Source organism: Corvus moneduloides, chromosome 2 (assembly GCF_009650955.1).
Source record: "Corvus moneduloides isolate bCorMon1 chromosome 2, bCorMon1.pri, whole genome shotgun sequence".
NCBI classification, from domain to species: domain Eukaryota; kingdom Metazoa; phylum Chordata; class Aves; order Passeriformes; family Corvidae; genus Corvus; species Corvus moneduloides.
Window position 1 is genome coordinate 8,456,817 of NC_045477.1, and position 21,917 is coordinate 8,478,733.

Below are 21,917 nucleotides of genomic sequence, written 5' to 3' on the forward strand. Positions count from 1 at the left end.
CTCAGACTTCGAGTGCTCTGGGTCCTTGGTTGAAAGACATAATGCAAAACTGAAAGGAAATTAAAAATATTTTCAGATTTTCAAGTATTTTTTCAAGATTTTTAAATTGATCTGTTGATAAAACTGAAGTCCAGTATTCAGGTCTCCATTATAATTTACCTTTTTGAGAGAGATAGACTTGTTTGGGGGGATTTTCTCTCTGTTGTACCTTCTTCAATAAGTTCTTGTAATAACATGTAGTTTTCACACAGAACTTGGCCTCTGCCATGTCACAAAGCAGATGAGTAAAGTTAATTTCTGAGTTTATCAGTGTCATTAATGAAATGCTTACTGCAGGAGGTCACTCATTTCCTGGATGCCAGGTGTCTACAGGAGTGTTGCACCTGATAAAAACTAAATCTATGCTAGAAGTTTATGTGTAAGAGCAGGGAAAAAAGAGTAAGCAGGCAGGGGTAAATATGACATGGATGTTAAAGCTTTTGTCTTTTCTCCCTACTGCTCACTGTACTTCATGCACTTTTGATGCTGATAATTTATCAGTACTTGTTCTAAGTTACTTATTTCTGAAACTCCCAGTGCTGAAAAGAAGCCACAGCAGCCTCTTACCACACCCAGATGTGTTTTATTTCTGCTTTTTGCAGTCTGTCTGTACTCAGAAGTCTGGAAAGGGCTGAGAGAAAAATGGAACTATTTTGTTCAAAGCCATCTACCAAAGAGCAAAAAATTTCTTTCTGATTATACTTTGTAGACTGGTTTTAAAAGAGATAGAGAGAGATGATCCAAATCAAGTAATTGAGCAACATCAGACTCTAGTGAGCTGGTGCAGGAGCATGCAGAGGAATCTGTTAATCACAAGCCTGTCTCTGGTGACACACTGCTCTTTCTCAGACTGGTTTTGGGCAGTGCAGAGCCAGATAGAATTAGACCCCATGTGTTACTCCATAAGGAATTCCTGGTTTGAGACATGAACTGAGCAGGTGACATTTTGTATTTGTGAAGTCTGAAGAATAGATCCTTAGGCGTATATTCCAATTTGGGTTTTAATGCATGCAGTTGAGGTAATTTGAAATGAGTTCATCTCAGTAGTGTCATTAATTCCTCAAATCAATGTAGCTTAAGCTGAGATAACACTTTGTGATGACATTGGAATAAAAAAATAGGTGTCTTTATGTGTTCAAGAGCTTATTTTCACAAGATGTTATTAGCTTAAAATCTTCTCATTGTCCCAATTTTTTTGAGGCCATCAATCCAACACACACAGAGGAATTTGCTAGAATGAGAATTTGAGCAACATTGTAGTTAAATTTGCATTGATCTTCAAGAGACAAGGTATTTTCTGTTTTTCCTGAGAAGTGGTAAAGTCTGCAGAGCAAAGCATATTAGCACTAGAACATCTTAGAGAAATGTTGACCTGTCTTTCTCAGATGTCCTTTGAGATCTTCAATTTGAAATTCCATAGAATTGTAGAAGGTTTTGGGTTGGAAGGGAAACAACAAAAAGATCATTTTAAACATTATCTAGTTCCATCCCTCCTGCCATGGGCCGGGGCACTTCACTAGACCAGGTTGCTCTGAGCCCCATCCAACCTGGCCTTGGATAATTCCAGAGATGCAGCATCCACAACCTCTCTGGACAACTTCTCCAGTGTCTCACCACGCTCACAATAAAGAATTTCTTGCTAATATCTGATCTAAATACACCCTCTTTCTTAAAACTGTGTGGGCATCAGGTGTCACTGGAATGTATCACAACATGCTTTGTCTTGGAGCTACATTTCTGTTGTAATTTGTTATAACCGTGTTGAAGTTTGGAAAAAGTGCTTGAAAGCACTCTAACTCACTTGGCGTGCTTCCATGTGGCAAGACATTTAATGGAAAAATGTTCTTGTATCAGTCACAGAGAGGTAGCTGAGTGCTGGTGTTGGAGGGAGGAGAGGTGTGCAAGGTAGGACGAGGATCAGGACAGTGGGAGGGTGAAGGCAGTGCACAGTCAGGTTGGTGTTGAACTGAGGGCGCCATTAGCCCACGGCAGTCACTTTATCTTTCCAGCTAAAAAGATGCATTCCTATACATAATTCAGGGTAATATTTTTTTCTGTGAGCTCATGGAAATCAAGAGAATAGAGTGGAAATGAGGTACTTTAGTTTTACTTCAGAGTTAAGTGTTATGAGGTTAATCTTGAGTATGAACACAGAGCTGATTTTAGTAAGCTTTCAAGAAGGGAGAGGTGGAATTTATAGTGGAGTAAATTAGAAAGGGAGTTTATGAAGACAATAAAATTACTTTTGGCTGAAAAGGAAATGAATTTTGTTGGAGGGGGATTGCTTTTGGGGTTTTGTTAGATCTTTTTTTTTTCCATATAGTCCAGGTACCTTTTGAGTTGGAATGCCTTGTTGAATATAAACCACTTCTATCTTAAAGCACAACTTAAAAGTGCAGGGCAGGAGGAGTAACAGGACAAGTGACTAATGTCTCAAGGAGAACAGGATTGTTCACAAAGCCAAAAGTATTATTGCAGTCTTTTTACAGCTAGAAGCTTAGAAACTTCTACTCAGTTGGGATAAGTATTCTGATCTTCTTGTGAAATTCAGAGCAGGTCCTGCAAGCAAGGTATTTTCATAGAAATCTTCTCAAGTGGCATTTTTAGAGAGATTGTTTAAAAGCAATCTAGTAATCCACTCACTCCTGATTTGAGAGTCAGTCCATAGACTATGAAACAGCTCCCTTAAGCCTCTCTTTTTTTTTTTAATCCAGCTAACTGCTAATACAAAATACTGCAGGAAAGGCTGGATCGTCTTGATGGTTGTATTATAGGGCAACTCTTTGTGCAGCTTAAGCTCACAACCTTTATCTTCATAGTGGAGAAATGCATGGTCTTATTTCAAAACACTAATGGGGGAAAAAAAGGATATCTGGTGGAAAATATTAACCTGTGTTAACGTACACTCTTGGATTGGCAGCATGCTTTTCCACTGTTTATCTTGAGCTCCTAAAAACAAACAAAAAACTTGGTTCAAGCTGAGCTGTTCTTGTTTATTTTCACAATGGGTTATTTATTGTAGTTCCTAATGGCTGCCACCATTTTAGCAAGCGAGGAATTGCACACAATATTGCTGGAAGGGAAAAGTGCAGATGTCTGAACATGGGTGGACTTCCATAACTCACATTTTTCTTTCGTCTAACCTAAGATAGTGCAAGTGCTAGTTATTCATAGATACCAAAATATGATGTGAATGTATATTCTATTTTCCATAAGTCTTCACTTACCATGCTTTTTTCCTCCTTGTGTACTATTTAGCTGTACTTAAACAGCTTTTGTATATCTTCTTGAATATGTGAGTGGTTAATTCTTTAAAACTCTGTAGTTTTCAATACATTTTGTTTAGCTTGGGGAAAAGGAGGCTCAGACATGACCTTATCTCTCTCTACAACCACCTGAGAGGAGTTTTTAGCCAGGTGGGGGTGGTAGGATAAGAAGAAATGCTGTCAAGTTGTGCCAGGGAAAATTTAGGTTAGGTATTAAGAAATTTTGTCACTGAAAGGGTGGTCAGACACTGGTACAGGCTGCCTAGGGAAGGGGTGGAGTCACCATCCCTGGAGGTGTTTATCAGATGTGGCTCTTGGGGGCATGGTTTAGTGGTGGACTTTGCAGATAACTGTAATGATTCTATGACTATTCAAAGACACAAGCTGAGAAGCATGCCAGAGTACTGACATATTAATTTCAATAGATTTAAAGAAAACTTGCCTTATTTGTGCAAATTTCCTCAGTATGTGAAATTTATTGTTCCATTTGGAGAGAGAGAAAAAAAAAAAAGAGAAAGAAAAATCAATATTGCACTAAGCTTGTTACAGTTCTGGCTGTGACTAGTCTTAGAAATACAGTATAGTTTATTAATATCCTGCTTTCCTATTTATGGGTTGGAAAGGGGTGTCCTGATTAAATGTGAAGCAGGGAGTATCTTCATTTGAAATAGTTTTCATTTCCTGGAGTTCATACATAATTGAAGTTTTCAGAGAAATTGTGAAATTCCCTTTTTGTATTTTCTGGTTGCTTTTATATTTGTAGCTCAGGAAGACTGTATTTTTAGGTTTTTAATTCCTACACAGATGGCTATTGCTTGGTTTGTACACTGCACATAAGAGTAGAGAACTAAATCCATTGCTTGCTTCTGGAAACTGAAACACAGGAAGAGGCTTGTAGAAATACATAAAATTTATCTTAGTAAAGATGCTGTCTACACATCATAGTCTCTCAGTAAGTTTTTGATTTGTGGTTTTTTTTCATTTCCCAGTTTATGAATGGGTGATGTGATCCATGTCTGAGATACCCCGAGGCTGGGCTCAGAGACATGAGAAGTTTTTACTAGGCCCCTGCTAGGGCCCTGTCTGTCTTCTCCCCTCCTGCTGTTACCATGACATAGTAGGTTTTTCAAAGGATATGTTGTTTTCTGACAGTAAAATGTTCCCATTAAGATCTAAATAAGAAAACAAGTATTGGAATAAGCTACCACCATAATGTGGCTGTGTAAAGGAATGAAATGGAACAAAACAAAATGAGTAATGACATTGGCAAATAATTTTTTGCAGATACAAGGTGTAATTTTACTTGTTTCAGAGGATTCGTCTCTCCTTTTTTATAGATAATCCATGTAAAGCATTTATCACTTGAACAAGTTTATTTTTTTAAGGAAAGAACCCACAAAGGAATGAAAAATCATTACTGAGAAATTTCATATGTCCAATTCAAAATGTCTTTGTGCAAATAATCTCTAATGGGTTCTTGTCTGTGTTTTGTGTTTTGCCTTTGTCATTTTGAATTTCCATAAAGCATTGCTGGAAGGGGAGAGGAGAAATCATCTTGGTGTTTGTACATATTTGGCTTTCCTCAAACAGTTGTAGCAGCACTTTTCAGACATGGCAGCGGGTTTGGGGTTTTTTTTCTGAGATCAAAGTTTTCTTTTTCCCTTGACAAGGAAGTTTTGTCTTAAAGGCACAAAAAGCATTATGTGCCTAATAGGGTTGCAGTATATTTTCAGCTTGGCCCCTAAAAAAGCTGTATCACTTCTTTGTGTACAGTGCAATGACAGCATGGAGTACTTTGAATGCACTCCTATTTCAGTGAATTGAAACACTATTTTTGGAAATGATATTTTGAAAAAATGAATGCATGCATTAAGAAAAAATTCCAGCAGTTATGTGAAACTTTGGGGTGGGAAAAGGAGCAATACGTATGAACATACATTTTTAGTAAAAAGTTGATCAAGGAAGTTAGAGGTGGCTACCTAAATGAGATGGCTTTTATTACTTTGTATACTAGTTCAGACGTATTTGTTTCAAAACTGAAAAACAAGTTAAAATTTTATCAAGTTATAAGCAGCTGTAATGTAATCTAGGAATAGTTTCTACTCTGATTCTTGTTTATTGGTGTAAATTTGTTTTCTGTCCATTAACTTGGTGTCACAAGAAAAATCTAAAATTTTTAGTTAGTTGTGTCTTGAAAGGCTCACAGCTATGCCTTCAGCTGATTTAGGTCTTGGAGCTAATCTAAATATATTTTGAGCATAAGATGAATACTGTCATGTTTGCCTCTGTATATAGCAAATTGTTGAATTTCAAAGCCAGAAGGGATAGCTGTCATCTGCAAATAAAGAAGCATGAGATGATGGAATGAACAGAGGGGATGGCTCATGGTGAACCTCTTTTAACTAGAAGTTGAATCTCAAAAGTTCACAGTTCTAGACTGTTCTTTTACAGCTACTTACTTGTTTCCTAACCTCCTTTGAATAAAGGTATTTGAAAAAAATCATGTGTGAAGACAGATAACCAATCTGACTTCATGATACCTTCCCTTCTTATGGGAATTACTCTGGACAAAAATTAGCGGTCTTATCTATGAAGACATTTGTTCAGTCATCCCTTTTTTGGTTTCCACCATCCAAAATGCAGCTTTCCCTCCCACCTGCACCACAGGGACGGTGGGGAAGAGCACTGGATCACTTTTCAGTTGTGTGCCCCACACTAGAGTTCTTAATGTACAGGCTATTATGTGTCTGGAGTTACCTATGTAATGTGCCCATCAGCAGGAAATGGAGTGTGTTACTGGGTCTTGGATTTCCCAGTTGTTTGAAACATTTTCTCTATTAAGCCCTGAAAATTGGTGGACAGAATAGAAAATTGGCAGAAGCTCTGCATGATGATACTCAGAGTACCTCTTAAAAGCTCTTTATCAAATGACCTGTTATTAGGGAGCAAATGTCCATAATCTTTTCTCCAGTCTTTCTGGCTGAGGTGAGAGTGATTACCCAAAGGAATGGGAGTGGAATCATGCCACTTAAGTCAGGGCATATTGTAACTCTTCTGATGTCTCTTAAAGCTGATTTTTAAGGCATGCCCTGTTCAGAAGTACAAGGGAAGAAGAATGTGAAGGAATAACTAAACATGCAGAAAGGAATTTTTTGGCCACAACTGCTTTTTGAGAGGCTATGGTACTATTGCTACAGTCTGGTTTGTTTCTGTATTATGTTTTAAATTTTAATGCACAACTTGTTTTAAGCCTGTTTTCACAATATTGTGAAATTTATTTTTTCCTGTCTCTTTACATAACAAAAACAACAACAGTGACAAAATCCAAACCAAAACAAAACAACAAAAAAACCACAAAAAAACCCACAAAAACCCACAAAAAAAGCCCCAAACAAACAAAGAAAAAAAAAACCAACACAAAAAAAGTTGAACACCTTCTTGGATTAATGTGCTCAGTTCCTATAGATTTTGGTGCCTGTTTGATAATTCACCTGCTGCTTGCAGCAAAGGTGCCATCAGTACCAATTCCTTTAAGTCCCTTTTTTGTCTGAGCAGTGGTTTTGCTTCAGCTTTCAAAACTGTTGCCTGCTCGTCTGTATCTGAATTATTTCCTTCTTTGCTTTATTTTCTTTCTCTGTTTTTTTTTTCCTTCTCCCACTTCTCCCTTGTGCTGACACTGGTTAATGTTCAGGTGAGCCAAGACTATCTTTACATTGTGAATCCAGCCCATTTGGTCATCAGGATATGTATAAAGCTCAGGCCCCAGCCTGAACTGTAGCTGCAGTCTCCACAAGCCCACTGTGCCAATCATACTGGAACACCTGCAGTTAGTCTGGTATAACTAATTGTAGATTAGTATTAGAAAGTGATGCTCTTCAGAGGCTGGCTCTTAATTACAGCCTTTCTTTGTCCTCTTCTGGCATTGTAAACAGTCATAAAAGAATTTTAATAATATGCAAGTGTTATATTGCTATGATATTTTAACTTTTCCTTTTTTGTGACTAAAGATGGCTCAAGGATCAGGTTTAAGATGCTTAAAAACCAAATTTTATGACACTTCCTTTCATGTAAGATGTGCATGCATAACATCCCCATGAAGCAATTGTAAATCTATGGTAAATTTTAAAATCTGATGCAGTGAGCATTCCAAGACTTAAGGTTTTTTGTGGAAGCAGCACATATCAATGACTTTAAATGAATTCTGATTTTTAACGTTATTCAGGTGCAGTCTGATAGACACATTGTGTCTTGCAAGAAGTTCAGAATGACTCTTTGAGAACTGTATGAGACTTGGTCCCTATTCTAGTAAGAAGGAGAGAGAAGACCAGGGCAATTGCGACCTTGAACAGGTCAGAATTACATCATCACAGGTTTTTCTCATTAATACACACCTTTTGTGCACTTCATTAATAGATCTCATTTACAGACAAGGCATTCAGTTTAAGCCATGCATTTTCCATTCAAGAACAGTTGACTTTAATACACAGAGTAATAGTCATAAGTAAATTAGTTGATTATCAGGCAGATGAGACTCTTCTTAAAACCTGCCCCTTTGGTAGCATGGCAAAGTACTAGAGACCCCTGAATCCTGATCTCTCCCTGTTCTTTCTAAAAAAAACCCCCAAACTTGAAAATTTAAAGATCCATTTCCACATAGAAAAAAACAGCACCAAAAAACCAAGAAAAACTCCACCCAACAATACAAATAATCTTGACTTAGACATCCTGGTTATGACTGACTCTAATGAGCAGAGATCTTGCAACAAATTATGCTGTCACTGTAAGATTTGTATGCTAGGAGTTTTGAAAAATGCTAAAACAAATAAACATGACTTAGAAAAATTGCTTTCAAGCATCTGGTTAGAGTCTTACATAAACTACTCATCATCTTGCATTTTTTATGTAAGAGTATCTTAAGAAAATCCCCCATAAAACAAAAACAAACAAAAAAAGCCCCAAACTGTGAAGCTAACAATGAACAAGATGAAGTGGGGGGAAGCAAAAGACTCTGAAACAATGAATGCAAAAAGTACATAAGTTGATGTGGGACATTCTTCTAATATACACATCAATTATGTTTATACCAACATAGGTATTTACCATCCATTGAGGATATGCTTTTGAAATGCCCAGCAAAGCAGCAGTTTTGTTCTTTGGAATATCAGTGTATTTCAAAGCTAATTTTCTTCCCAGATTAAGAGTCAAATTATTGTGAGAGGAAAAATCAGGAAATTATTTCCACTTGATAGAGTTTAAACTGGTTATGGTACTTGATTATTTATTTACTAGTAAACAGAAGGAAAATGAATCATGATGTAAATGTACTGTTTAATTTGGCATAGGTCTAATGAGAATTTGAAACTCTTGAGGCTTCCTCTTTCCTACACATTCAGTTATTTTCGTGAATCTCCTTATCTCATGTATACTGTCAGGTATAACATTTACTTTAATAAGTATAGAAAAATGAATTATTTAGCTGATATATCCTGTCTCAGGACTATTTTAAACTATTAACAAAGTGAATCTCAAAATGTGGATTTTGGTGGGGTTTTTTTTGGTATTTATATTTTCCCCAGCATGTTTGAGTTTTACAGATGGCTCATATTTCATTCATCCCTCAGAAGTAGCCCTTGAAGCCAAAGGAGTAGCTGGCTAATCTTTTCCAGAGTCAGTACTTGGCATTTATTTTCATCTGTTGTGTAAAAAAAACAAACCAATAACAAAAATCTCACGCAAAACCAAACTGCGAACAAAAACGCCCAAAACCTTAACCTGATATGATCTTGGTTCCTCAGTGCATGATTATTTAGCATCAATCTCATGCATTCTTTTGCTGTGAGGTAGAAGTGCAATAAAAACTCAAATGCCTTCTTGCAAAGTAGTGAAATTGAAGTAACTGTAGAAAGAAAACGCACTTCTGAACAGTAGGAAGTCTGGATTTTGCTAGGGCTATGCTTTTTTATCAGCTCGCTGGCGTGACTCTGTTTCTTAAAACAAATTATTTGAGGACACTCGGTAAGAGAAACCTGACTTTAAAATGCTCGCAAGTCATTTTGGAAGACTTACTGCATTCTGAAACACTGCTAACATACAATTCTGGATCACAATATTTGCCTTTCTCCTTAATGATGGTTTTGGGTTTAATGACCAAACACTCCACATATTATGCTGGAGTGGTGTTGTCAAACTCCATAGTAATCGAACAACTGAAAAATACATCTGTATGTTCCCAATCTTTATTTTCTGAACAGTATTTAATTGGAAAATACAATTATGGTCAAAAACTTCTTTGACGTGTTGCCATGATGTTTCATTGCTGAAGTAGGAACATGGAAAGGTAGGATTTTAATGTAAAAAGTTTCTTATCTAATATGATGTGTGGCTTATTTCAGAATCATTTTACTATTTTTTCACTTTTCAGTGTGGTAAAATTCTCTGCTAACATTCAAGATTTTCTGCATGAGAGTTCTATAAGTTGATATCAAAATTTATACTCCTTTCTTTCTATAAACTTTTATTTTAAGAAAAGGATATTGAATTTTACTCTGCATTATGGTTTCTGCATATTTTTATTTTTGCTTTGTCCAAGGACATGGAAAAGGCCTTTGATCTTTGCAACTCACCTCAGAGATAAATGTCTAAGACTAAACTATTTCCAGACCTGATTCTATAGGGATTGTATTTACTCAGAGCAGGTTGGTTAATAATATATTCACCAGAACTGTGCTGGAGTGTAAAATGTTTAAGCACTGAAAGTTCACATTCAGCTGTCATCGAGCACAAATATATCAGATTACTCTGTTACTCTTTGGTGCTCTGCACACTTTCCCATTTGTTCCATATCTCCAAATGAAGTGTAGTGCTTGGACATGTCATACATGTTTGAAAGACCTGCTGGGGACCATGCTCACAGATGGGCATCTCAAACTCCAGGATAGCTTTATTAAGTGAAGCAGATCTATGAATGAACAGATATCAATGAAATTTGATCAGACAATGTGAAACAAACTCCTGGAGTAAAGGCTGTCACTCTGCAACCTTGTGCTTGAAGTGCAAGCCATGTTTCAGCCTGGCTGCTCTCATACATCTAGAGAGCATACGTTTGAACACAGCAGTGATAATCTGCCAACAGGAACTTCTGCTCAGTTATTTTCACAAAGAGTTTGAGGAGCAAGAAGACAGGCAGCGCATCCTAAATGTTAGTGAATGTACTGCTGTAAAACATGGGGATAGCCTGGTCCCTGTTGCAGTGGAGGCTCCTATAGGGAGAATATTGCACACTGGAAATATTCCAGAATAAGACTAGCTCACTTGCAGTACACCTAACTCTGTAGCTATTTTTCTGCTTGATTTTGCCATTTGTTTGTTTGTTCCAACTAACTCGTAAGCAAATATCCTTGTATATCTAAAGTATGGTTTAACTTAGGTGTTAGTTGCACCTAAGATTTCAGGTGTTGTGTAGAATTGTGTGTAGAAACAAATGCACCAATTGATTGCTTTTTTTTAATATAATATGTTTACTTGTATTTGTGTATATGCAAGTTCATAGCAGGAGACATTACAGTAACAGGTTGCTGATTCCTGCAAACAAAACACTTATTGTATCTTCCAAATTCAAAAATCACTTATGTAACATTCAGAAAACAACTCCATTTTCTTATCTGCATTAAAGCATAACTGGTATGGGAACTTAGAAATACCACTGATTGGTTTTCTGCATCAGAGGAGTCTTAACATTGGCAGCCTTGAGACTGAGTGCATCAAGGATCTCTGCACTCTTTAAGAACTGTGCAACAGTGCCCAGGTACCACTTCAGGTGCTGTAGTGGCTGTTTGGGGTTTTCCATTTCTTTGAGGAAAAGGTAGTGTAGGATATGATGCTGTGCTTTTTCAAAGACTTTTACAGTAATCACATAATTCTGTTTTTGAAAATACCTTAGTACCCAGGTTCACTGGAAACAGTGGCAGATTAGAGATGTTTAAAATTACAAAGGTCTTGATATTTTCTAAAGCAAATGTTTTTAGGAAGTTTATAAATACATTCTCAGCATGGCAGGGTTGAACCAGCCTCAGGTGCAGGGCAGGAGGCAGCTGGCAGAAAGAAGGTTTAATCTCAAAGCAGTGATATGTGAGTCTAGGAAGAATCTTGGGAATGTACTCTTTTGAGGACATTAGGTAAGAAGTGTTTTAGACCTGCAACCAGAAGTATACTCTGATGGCTGATTTGTACTGTTTCAAGAAAACTGGGCCTTCTCACAATACACCTTCTGTTTTGATTACTGACATCTATTTTAGGTTGCCTATTTTTCCCCCTACTTTGCTTAAAGTTTATTCCAAATTTTAATTTCAAATTTTCTCATTTTGTGCTGTTAGCAAATGCATAGTTATTTAAGTAATTAGATTTATTCCTGTAACAAGAACAATAATACTGAACTTTCATTTTTTATTTACTTAACATAAAAAGCTTTAACTTTCTTATGCATTAAATACTGTTTAAATGGTCTTTTTCTTCAGTTTACATCTTCTTTCTCAATCTTTTATATGCTTTTTCAAAATTAGACAATGAAATTCTTACTGACACCAGAAAGAAAACTGCTAGTTGTTGAATATCCCAGGGTGAAAGACTTGCCAGCTTTCTTGGACCTCTTTCTGTTCCAGTCTTGTCCTAAATTCACTTTGTAAGCCCATTAACCTGTGAGTTGTGGTACCAGTCAATATTTGGCAGTGCACCATGCTGAAAGTTTTAGCTAGAACTTCTCTGACTGCATCTTCTGTTGAAAAAATTTATTGATACTGATTTATATACTTTTGTTAGATTTGGGGGGGGGTTTTGTCTGTTTGTGTTGTTTTATTTTTTTTTTTTAACCTTTTCAATGTGTTGTGCAATATTGTTGTTCTTAAATATTTTAGTGAGCTCTTGGAAGAGCTCCAAACCTGACTAAATAATGTATACTGTGCGTGTTCACGTAGAGCCTGGTGGAAATGTCACGGTATCAAAGTCATCTCTTGTTTTTACCAGGATGCAGCTAATAGGAAACAGCAAAATGGCAACTGTTTCAGTGTAAAAGCACCCCAAAGAGTTTAACTGATACTTTATTGTTTTAAATACTATATGAGGGGGTTGAGTAAGTTGTATGTCAGACATATATTATTCTACACTGGAAAAAGGGGGCTGAAATGTAAACTTTGAGGCCTGCAAGTTTCAAAGAGTGGATTAATAAAATAATTATCCTCTCAAGATCCTTTCTCGTGTAGGTAACTTCTCTTGATACTCTTTTTTTTTTTTCTTGTATGTTAGTGTGAACTGCAGTAGCTCTTGTTCTGCCCAGTAAACAATCAAGGGAAAACATTCATTTGGGAACCGAATACTGTTGTCAGTGAGGCCACTAATATTTTATTGAATATTCCTTTGATGGAACACTAAACATAAGTAAATGAAAGGATAATTTATTCCAGATAAATGTTGGGGTTTTTTCCTATGTAAATATAGTTCTGCTAAGTACCAGCATGTGGGCATAGCCATCATGTGCTTGCTTCTGTTGAAAAATAAATCATGGTAAGCAATGCCATGTCTTGCCTACTATGCCCGTGCCTGCTTACTCCTCTGTGTAAGAAATCTTCTCAGCCATCCAGCCCTTCCTAATACAGGTACAGAGTTGGCGCTTCTGAGGAGAATTGCTTTATTTCTTGTTATTTGGTTTTGGTTTTTTTTTCTGTAATTGATCTGACAAAAGAGAGATGTGGGTTCAACATCTGAGAACTGAGCAATGCCATTTAGTATGGTTGGCATTTTTGTTGGAACGACTGAAAAATTATCTCCTTTAAGGAGCTGGAACTATTTTATCAATGTTATAAAACTGTGTGGTACAGTAACTCCCAACTTTTTAAACATCAGTAGGAAATGAGTGAAGACAGAGCAACCCTTGATGGGAAGTGGGAATGGGAGAGAAGCAACAGGAACTGTATCCCTGCACAGAGTACTGTGTCCCTGTGTGATTTAGGGCAAGCATTTTAAGGACTCAATCCTTTCCCGTGTCTTGGGTACATTGGAGGTATCCTTGTGTTTCCTTGTGACTGTATCACCCCAGAGGAGATGCATTCTTCAATCCTTTAATACAGGGAAGGTTAAGTATTCCCTCCCTTCTCCCCTAGGAAATACAGAAGATCCAAGCTGCAAAGCAAATACGGTGTTCATCCTGATTTTTATCTTTCATAATTTGGGAGGAGACAATATCTGGTATTTTCAGAAAATGGGAGAAAAATACAGTTTTTCACAGAACTGGCTTTACCAATTGCCCTCTCTACCATTACCTCATGCTAGAGATTTCCTCTAGCCTGGATTTTATGCAGAAGTTAAAATATAATTTGCCTAAATTGGTTTTGTTAGTCTTGTCTGACCCAATATGTCATTGAATACCAATGCTAGAGGATTAAAAAAAATATTAAAGTCTTCGTGGCATCTAACCCAGGTGTTTCAGGAGTCCATTTGGAATTTCACTTTATTTTTGCGTGGATTACAAGACTAAAGGAATGCTTACAGTGAGGCTCATTCTCTCATCATTCAGAGGCAGTATAGTGTTTATTGTTTGGGTTTGGTAGTAATGAATGTTAAGAAGATTTGGTACAAATATGAGTAAATACAGAGTATCAGAATTACTTAACACCCAAGAGCTTTGCAACGAGAGAAAATGAAGATTCATTGTTTGAAGTGTTTATTGTTTGAAATAATGACAAATACCATATGCTATCTAGATCTGATTTACATTGATTCTATTTGTAGCCTGCAAATTGTTGCACTGTTGTCATCGTTCACAAAGGCACTGAAGTTAAATTCAAACCAGTTACAGCTCCTGGATGACTTAATTATCTGGCTTCTGTAAATTGGTGTAACTCCACGTACATTGATAGATATACTTTAAGGTGGAGCTGTTGGAATTTTGTCCCAATGTGTCCAGTCTCCAGCTCATCAGCTTTAAATAGGAACTTTTTGTAGTGTTTTAGATCATTTAAAACCTTGTTTAGCCTTATACACCTAACTAAACTTCTTACCTTTGTTGTATGAAATAAACTACTTGTTTTAACTATTTTTAAAGTATTTAGCGTCATATGTAATTCAAAATGCAAACAACTCCAAATAACAGGCATCTCTTTAAACTGCCTGCTCCATCTTTTAAATATCCCTTCAGTTCTGCTTATTCTTAGAGAGAGAATTGCTACTAAAGATGTCTAAAGAAGAGAAATCAAGAAAACTTTAATGACCTGTGGGGTGCAACTTCAAAAGAATCCACAGCAGCCCAACTCCTTTGTGGTGTAAATGCATTTCTAGCCTCATAAACAAGGGTGACATAAATTTTCATTATGGTAGTAGAAAGTTAATTTATTTGTTGGAATTGTGATCTTGAAATCTTGTACATAATAAAGTTGTCCAGTGTGCACAATATGCAGGAAACAGCAAACTTCAGTTAATCCCTAGATAAAATTAGCATGCATTGCTCTTCAAGGATTTGTCTTTGTTTTGTTTCTCTAATCAAAACTTCAGTTAATTTCAGCTTTGTTCTCTGCCTCCCCCGTGTTAGTTCCATTGTCTTGATTTGCATCATTTGTGGCAGCTGGCTTCTTGTCAATCTGTAGTTTGGACACTTACAAACAGCAAAGTAATGGGAGGAAAAGGAATCCCGGTAGTTCTTCTTGATAGTTGTGAAAGCCTCTAAACATAGAAGTGAATGTTGCTGATTCTTGTCAGAGATGAGAAGTGTAACATGGAGAAGGAGGCAGATCATGCTTCACACTTATTGAACCAGTAGTTATCTCTAGAAATAAGAGTTGGTCACTTATCTGTGCCTTTCCTTTCCTAGTCCTTCCTGTCATTTGTTATGAAGTTAAACTAGTAAAAAATAGCAATTAAAAAAAAATAGTATTAGATGTGGGGGTTTTTATAGGATGCATGGCCTTAATGCATCACAAGATGCAGATGCATCCTAAATATTACTTTCTTTTCCCTTTACCACAGTTTAAAAACCTAACCAAAACTACTTGAATTCATTCTGTTACAATTTATGAACAAGTTTTCTTCCTATAAAGAGAAACCAAGTGACCCTTTTACAGTCAAGCAACTAGTACAACAACAGGAGCATATTGTCCAGACGGTGCTCATAGACACAGACTGTCAAAGTACATGCAGTGTTTAGACCTTGGCTTGTGTTTTTGGCAACAGAAAGTATCTTAGTCTTTTGTCAAATTGCACTGTGCTAAATTCCCTTTTTTTCTTAATAGCCATTAGTAATAGTTAGGAAATTAGGACTGCTTTGAGTATTTTGCTCCACTTACATTGTTCTTTTCAAAAAGCCAAGACAACAAAACAGCACTGGAGCCACACTAGTTACTGTGATGGGGAAATAGGCAAAGCAAGTGGACGTGAGGGAGTTATGCATTATAAACCTGGAGGAAGCATGCTCTACTTACAGTGAAATAGTCCATGGAAATTATGGGCTAGTTCAGTCTAATTTATTTGCTATCTTCTATTGCTTATTTTCCCCATTTTTGTTTTTTTCTTGAACAAATAGGTATGATTTCCTTGCCTATCAATTCAAGATATGTATCATCTCTGACTTTCTGATGTTTTTTGCTGTCTTTAGCTGAGCTATCTCATGTAGTTCATCTTTTCAATAGTGTGCAAATCATGAAAGAAGGTAATACCTTGCCTAGCTCTTCAGAGAATACTGAATTTGGTTAGATACAGTGTCTGTTTTGTAGCAATAGCTTTCCTCATTTTCCAAACCGTATTGTTAGCACAGTTTAAGAGCTCAGTCCAGCATTATTCCAAGGTCATTTTGAAAGTCCTGCTGTGATTCTGATTCTTTTGTATTTGTCTCCAGTTTTGAGCTGAATATGAAATTTAGTGGTTTAGCTTTTGAATAGGAAATTTAATTTACAACTTGTCAGTTCGTTTACAAAGCGGATACCACTCTGAAGGATTCTCCTAAATATATATGAGGCTTTTGTCTTTTATTCTCTGTTCATTTCTTTGTTCCTGTGAAGCATGGAATTATAAAAATCACTTCACAAATTGAAGTTCATAGTTGTCACTGCTGCCTGTATCCTCCAGGCCTTTTAGGCAGTGCCAGCTAGGTGGGCCAGCAGATGGGTGGTAGATGCACATGCTGGGTAACCAGCCAAGAATCTTTTGTCTTCCCTGGGTATCCCTGCCCTTTGTTGGCCCACAGAGCTCCAGTTCATTGAAAAAAGCTGAGTAACAGTTCGTAGAAATGTGAGGATTTTTCTTTTTCTGTTCTTTTTTTTTGTTTTAGTACAAGGCCTCTTAAGTTTCATCATGTTACTTTCTATACATATTTCCAGGTACACGTTTATGGTGAGTGGGGTGTGTCTAATCTGTGAAATGTTTGTCGTGAATCAACTGTCATGGCCTGTGAAATGAGTGTTTAGCTTGCAAGGTAATTGATACCCTTTAATCCTGTATCAAATGAATAGTCCAAAATGACTGAGAGTCTGCAGGACAGCAGGTCATAGCATGAGTTAGAATTATTAAATGCATTTGGAGTTGTCTCAAACTGTAATAATGACAGTATATCAACCAAGAAAACTTTGGATACATTAAAGTCACTCAAAATATTCAGTCCCAAATGAGGTCTTGCTTTGAATCTTTAGCTTTAACAGCTGAGATTTGCTTTGGAAATTCTACATAAGAGAAGCTAAACTTTTTCTTGATTAAATGTCAACATTTTCCTTCTTTTTGAATGTGATCCAAGTCCGAATAAACCTGTTCTTTGTCTTCAAGAGAAGTCTGCTCAGTAGTTTTGTGGGCTAGATAATCTGGTTGAGACTGGCAGACTTGTGAAGCTACTACTATAGAAAATCAAATTGAGACATAATGGCACTTAGCTACACACAAATATTTTCGGGAAATTTTAAAGCATGGCATGATAGCATGGAGTTTACAATTCTTTCATCACTTTGTACTTCCCCTGGAGTCCATGGATATTTTGCTCTTGTGGTTTTAATGGCCAAACAAACTTGCTAACATGAATGGAAGTTCTGAGAGACGTATTAATAAATGAGAGACATAATAATAAAATGACTGGTTTATGTATGGAAGCAGATTCTGTGGAATTTAAAACTTGTAGAAAGGAAATACACATTAATATATTTTGCTTCTGCAGGCTTAGTGTATTCTTAGCATGTGATTTCACAGATCCTTAATATTTTTAAATACAGGTAATGAATTTGGACATCCAGAATGGCTTGACTTCCCCAGAATAGGGAATAATGAGAGCTATCACTATGCCAGAAGACAGTTTAATCTTACTGAGGATGATCTTCTTCGCTATAAATTCCTAAATGCCTTTGATAGAGATATGAATAAATTGGAGGAAAGATTTGGCTGGCTTGCATCTCCCCAGGTAAGCTGTATATACAACGTGGTAAGTTTTAGTCACCAGTTGAGTACATGTGTAGAGTAACAACATTCCCAAATTTGCATGCTGAAATTTTAAACACTGTAGTGCGCTGTGTAATGCCTCATCATGTATTTCAAGTTGTCAAAACATGGCACTGAAATATCTTCCACAGATAATAGAAACCGGAAACAGTCTTGTTTTAGCTTCATAGCATGGTCTTTTCCTATTATTTTTCCTATTTTTATTTAGTATCTGTGGATTGGATAAAGCAGACTATAAAATTGTCCGTAATCCAATCCAAGAATTGCTTTCAAAAAGAATAAATTGTTCTGACACTACACTTTATAAAGACAATTACTCCATTTCTGAGGAAAAACTCTCAATAGAGACTAGTGTAAGTTATAGTTTCCCAGTTCTCAGCCTGCCACTTCCGTATTTGCATTTTTTACACTAGTATCACACTGTAATTTTTATGAAAGAAGCTCAATTATTATCATTTCTCAGTATTTAATTATTTCATACTAGTCATAGTATGAAATCCACTTTAGAGATTTTTTTTAAAAATTGATATCTACTTATTTATTAATGGCTTGAGCAAATAGAACAAAGGTGGTATGTGCAGCAGTTTAATGTGGCTTATCAAACCTGGTTCTTACACAGATTTCTAAAACACAACCAAAAAAAACGCATCCAGTGCTTCATTTTCCAAGTTAATAACAGTGTATGTGATGCAGATCCCCATAACAAGTAGGTTGAAGATTTCATTTGACAAAAAGAAATCCATTTTTTACTAAAGGCAAGTGTGATGGAAGGACCATGTTACCAATCTTTGAGCAAGAATTTTTCAAGTGCTCTGTGCTGAGCAGGGTTCTACCTCCTTAATTTTACGTTGCCTTATAAAAAGTAAGCTAGAGTTTAGTAATCAAAAACTTTATATGACATTTCATAGATAAACGATTTCATTTTGGATGTTAATTCCTTTATCTCTGTCACTTGAATATTTACCTATATTCCTTGAAATGAGGTACAGAAGCAGTGGGGTTTTTCTTGGTTTTGTTAATTTAGTTAGAAATGAAATATTTTAAGGTGTTGATTTGTTTTTTTCCCCTAGGCCTATGTGAGTGAAAAGCATGAATCCAATAAGGTCATAGCATTTGAGAGAGCAGGTCTCATTTTTATTTTCAACTTCCATCCATACCAAAGTTATGTGGACTACAGAGTGGGTATTGAAACACCAGGAAAATATCCTTTTCTATACTGTTTTGCTTGTGAGGAAAATTTTAGAAGTTGAAAGCTGATCTTATTTCTTTTTTTTCTAATATGAATACAACCTGTAGTTAAAAGGTAAGAAATCACTTATTTGTCACCAATATAATCTTGCTTTAATTCTTTGTGTAGAGCAAAAAGATAATTTAGAAATCTGTTTTCTTCATAAGAGATAAGTTCGTAGAAAGCAAAAGTAAAAAATTGCAATATAAAGGCTTGTGATACTTTGTTTTTTTGGAATTCTGTTGAGGTATGAAAAAGCAAGTAACTCCCACTTCCTAAATAAACTACAGACAGCCACTACAGTGGGATGATTCTGTGCATGGAGTCACACAGGAAAGTGCATTAGTGAAAACCTTCAGGAAGTTTGTATTTGTACATTTCTACTTTAAAACTGGGTGGACTGAGAATGTGCTCTTAGATCAGCTGAGCAGTAAATGAATACTCAAATAATTGGTTGGTTTTGCATTTCTGTCCAAATTCTGAGTGTTGAGGGAGATTCCAAAAATTAAAGCTGATTTTCAGGAGGAATTTTAGTTGCCCAAATTCAGTTTCTTTCTTTGCCAAACACAGCTTAGTGACTTGTACTGTGACAGTTTAAAGCGCTGACAGTTTAAAGTTCCAGTTTTAGCCTACTCTTTATTTATCAGCCATTCTGGGTAATTCCGCATTTCAGTTGCTTTAGTTCAGTCACGGAATCGTAGAATAGTTTGGGTTGGAAGGGACTTTTTAAACACCATCTTGTCCCTGCAGTGAGCAGGGCTATCTTCAACTAGATCAGGTTGCTTGTCCAGCCTGACCTTGAATGTATTCAGGAATGGAGCATCCACCACCTCCCTGAGCAACCTGTTCCAGTGTTTATCCACCCTCAGTGTAAAACAATTCTTTCTTATATTTAGTCTGAATTGACCCTCCTTCAGTTTAAAACCATTCCCCTTTGTCCTAGCACAACAGGCCCTGATAAAAGGTTTGTCCCCAGCTTTCTTCTGGGCCCCGTTCAGGTACTGGAAAGCTGCAGTAAGGTCTCCCCAGAGCCTTCTCTTCTTCAGGCTGAACAACCTCAACTCTTTAAGTCTTCACAGCCCTCTAATCACGTTCATGGCCTGCTCTGGACTCTCTCTAACAGGTTCATGTCTTTCCTATCTTGAGGATCCCAGAGCTGCACACAGTACTTTGTGGGAGGGAGAGCTCACCAGAGAAGAGCAGAGGAGCTATTTAGTATCTAGGGGAATTTCCTTATCTATTTTCTTTAAATATGTTGAGGTGTTTTAATGTTGATTAGGATTTTTTCCTAACTTCTCTCCTGCTATTAGAACCATGAATTTTATGTATAGTTTTTTAATGGAACCATTTAACCTAAGACTTCAAAAAAGTATGTCCTATTACTAGGACGTATGGTACCGTGCTAATAAATCCTCAGAACAACTTCTCCACTTGAAAAGGAATTCTTTATGATCTCTTTGAAACTTGGACATGAAGAGGAAGTACCTAAAAGCAATAGTTTGTTGTTAGTCAGTTTGTTTCTTTTGATAAGTTAGTGGATTTTTAATTTGATACCCTTTGCTGTTATAAGCCAGAAGAGACAAATTGCTGTAATATATTGATTAAATGGTTTTTAATTAAACATTTTTCTGAATGATACTGGGAATTGTGGGAAATGGGATGATCCTTTCACTGCTTAGGTTTGAGTTTGTTTTGTGGATTGAACTAGTCAAATGAGTGCATACAACACTTGTCATTAAATTTGCCTTTATTAAGGACAGCTTTGACTATCAGTATATTGTAGTGATATATAAGCTTCTTTTATATAGAGCTTCTCAGATATGTTAACAGGTATGTTAAAGGTACAGAGCTTCCTGCCTGGCCTGCATTTTTGTAGGGAGTCCTCTGTTCTGAACTCACTGAAATTGTCATTCTTCTTTCAGCTGTTCTGTGTTCATAGGCTGTTAGCATAACAAAGGTAATTCTACTTTTATAAGAGAAGTTGTAGGCAATAGACATTAGAGTTCTGCTGGTCCCACCTGGTTTGGAAAGTCTTTCTGTGGATATTCAGCCAGTCAATGTCTATATGAAAAGTCACAGTCGGTTTGGGGTCAGTTTTTCCTTCCTCCTTATACTTCAGTCTTCACTCTTGACTTATTTTCCTTGACATTCAGTTGCTGTGTTGTACGACTTGTTCTCCTAAGATTCTGTACCTTGGTGTGAGGAATTCAAGGTATGAGACCTTAATTTTATGTGTGAGCATGGGAGTCCATAAATGCTGAGCAGTATGAATTGCTGCTAGCTTATCTCTGTTTGTATTTTGACATTTGATGTTGTCATATACTGCTAAAGCAGGAAAAAAATGACATGGGAAAGAGTGCTTTCTTCGTTTTACATGTTGCCATTTTTGCATAGCATGTATTGCAAAGCATTGTAGTCCCAGACTGAATGAATACCAGAGTGGCATGAATTTAGGGTTCATAAGGACATTCAGGTACTCATCTTTTCTCTCTGTTGAGCAGTGACAGGGTCTGAGGGGATGGTATGAAGCTGTGTCAGATTTAGATTGGATATTAGGAAAAGGTTCTTTACCCAGAGGGTGGTTGGTCACTGGACCAGGCTCCCCAGGGCAGTGGTCACAGCACCAAACCTGACAGAGATCAGGAGCATTTGGACAGTGCTTTCAGGCAAGTGTGATTCTTGGGGCTGTCCTGTGCTGGACCAGGAGCTGTACTTGGATCCTAGTGTCTCTCTTCCAACTCAGGATATTCTGTGATTTGAAGTCAGAGTTGTCCATAAGCAAATAGCTAGATTCAACCTGAGGAATCACAAATATTGTCATCAAAGTGCTGCAAAAGCATACTTTTAAAAAAAATCCCCACATTAATTCAGGCTCTCTGACATTTACAGCGTGCACCTCGAGCTTCTAATGAACAAGGAAGGTCATTTAA

General features: G+C 36.7%; 1 protein-coding gene across 2 annotated transcripts in view; it reads left to right on the plus strand.

Moving 5' to 3' along the window:
- Positions 1-21,917, plus strand: part of GBE1 (1,4-alpha-glucan branching enzyme 1) — a 143,408-nt gene that overhangs the window by 105,845 nt on the left and 15,646 nt on the right. For both annotated transcript variants that reach the window (XM_032096931.1, XM_032096941.1), the window contains exons 13-14: positions 17,537-17,721; positions 18,830-18,960. In XM_032096931.1, coding sequence (XP_031952822.1) covers positions 17,537-17,721; positions 18,830-18,960 — 316 coding nt within the window. The remainder of the gene's footprint in view (positions 1-17,536; positions 17,722-18,829; positions 18,961-21,917) is intronic.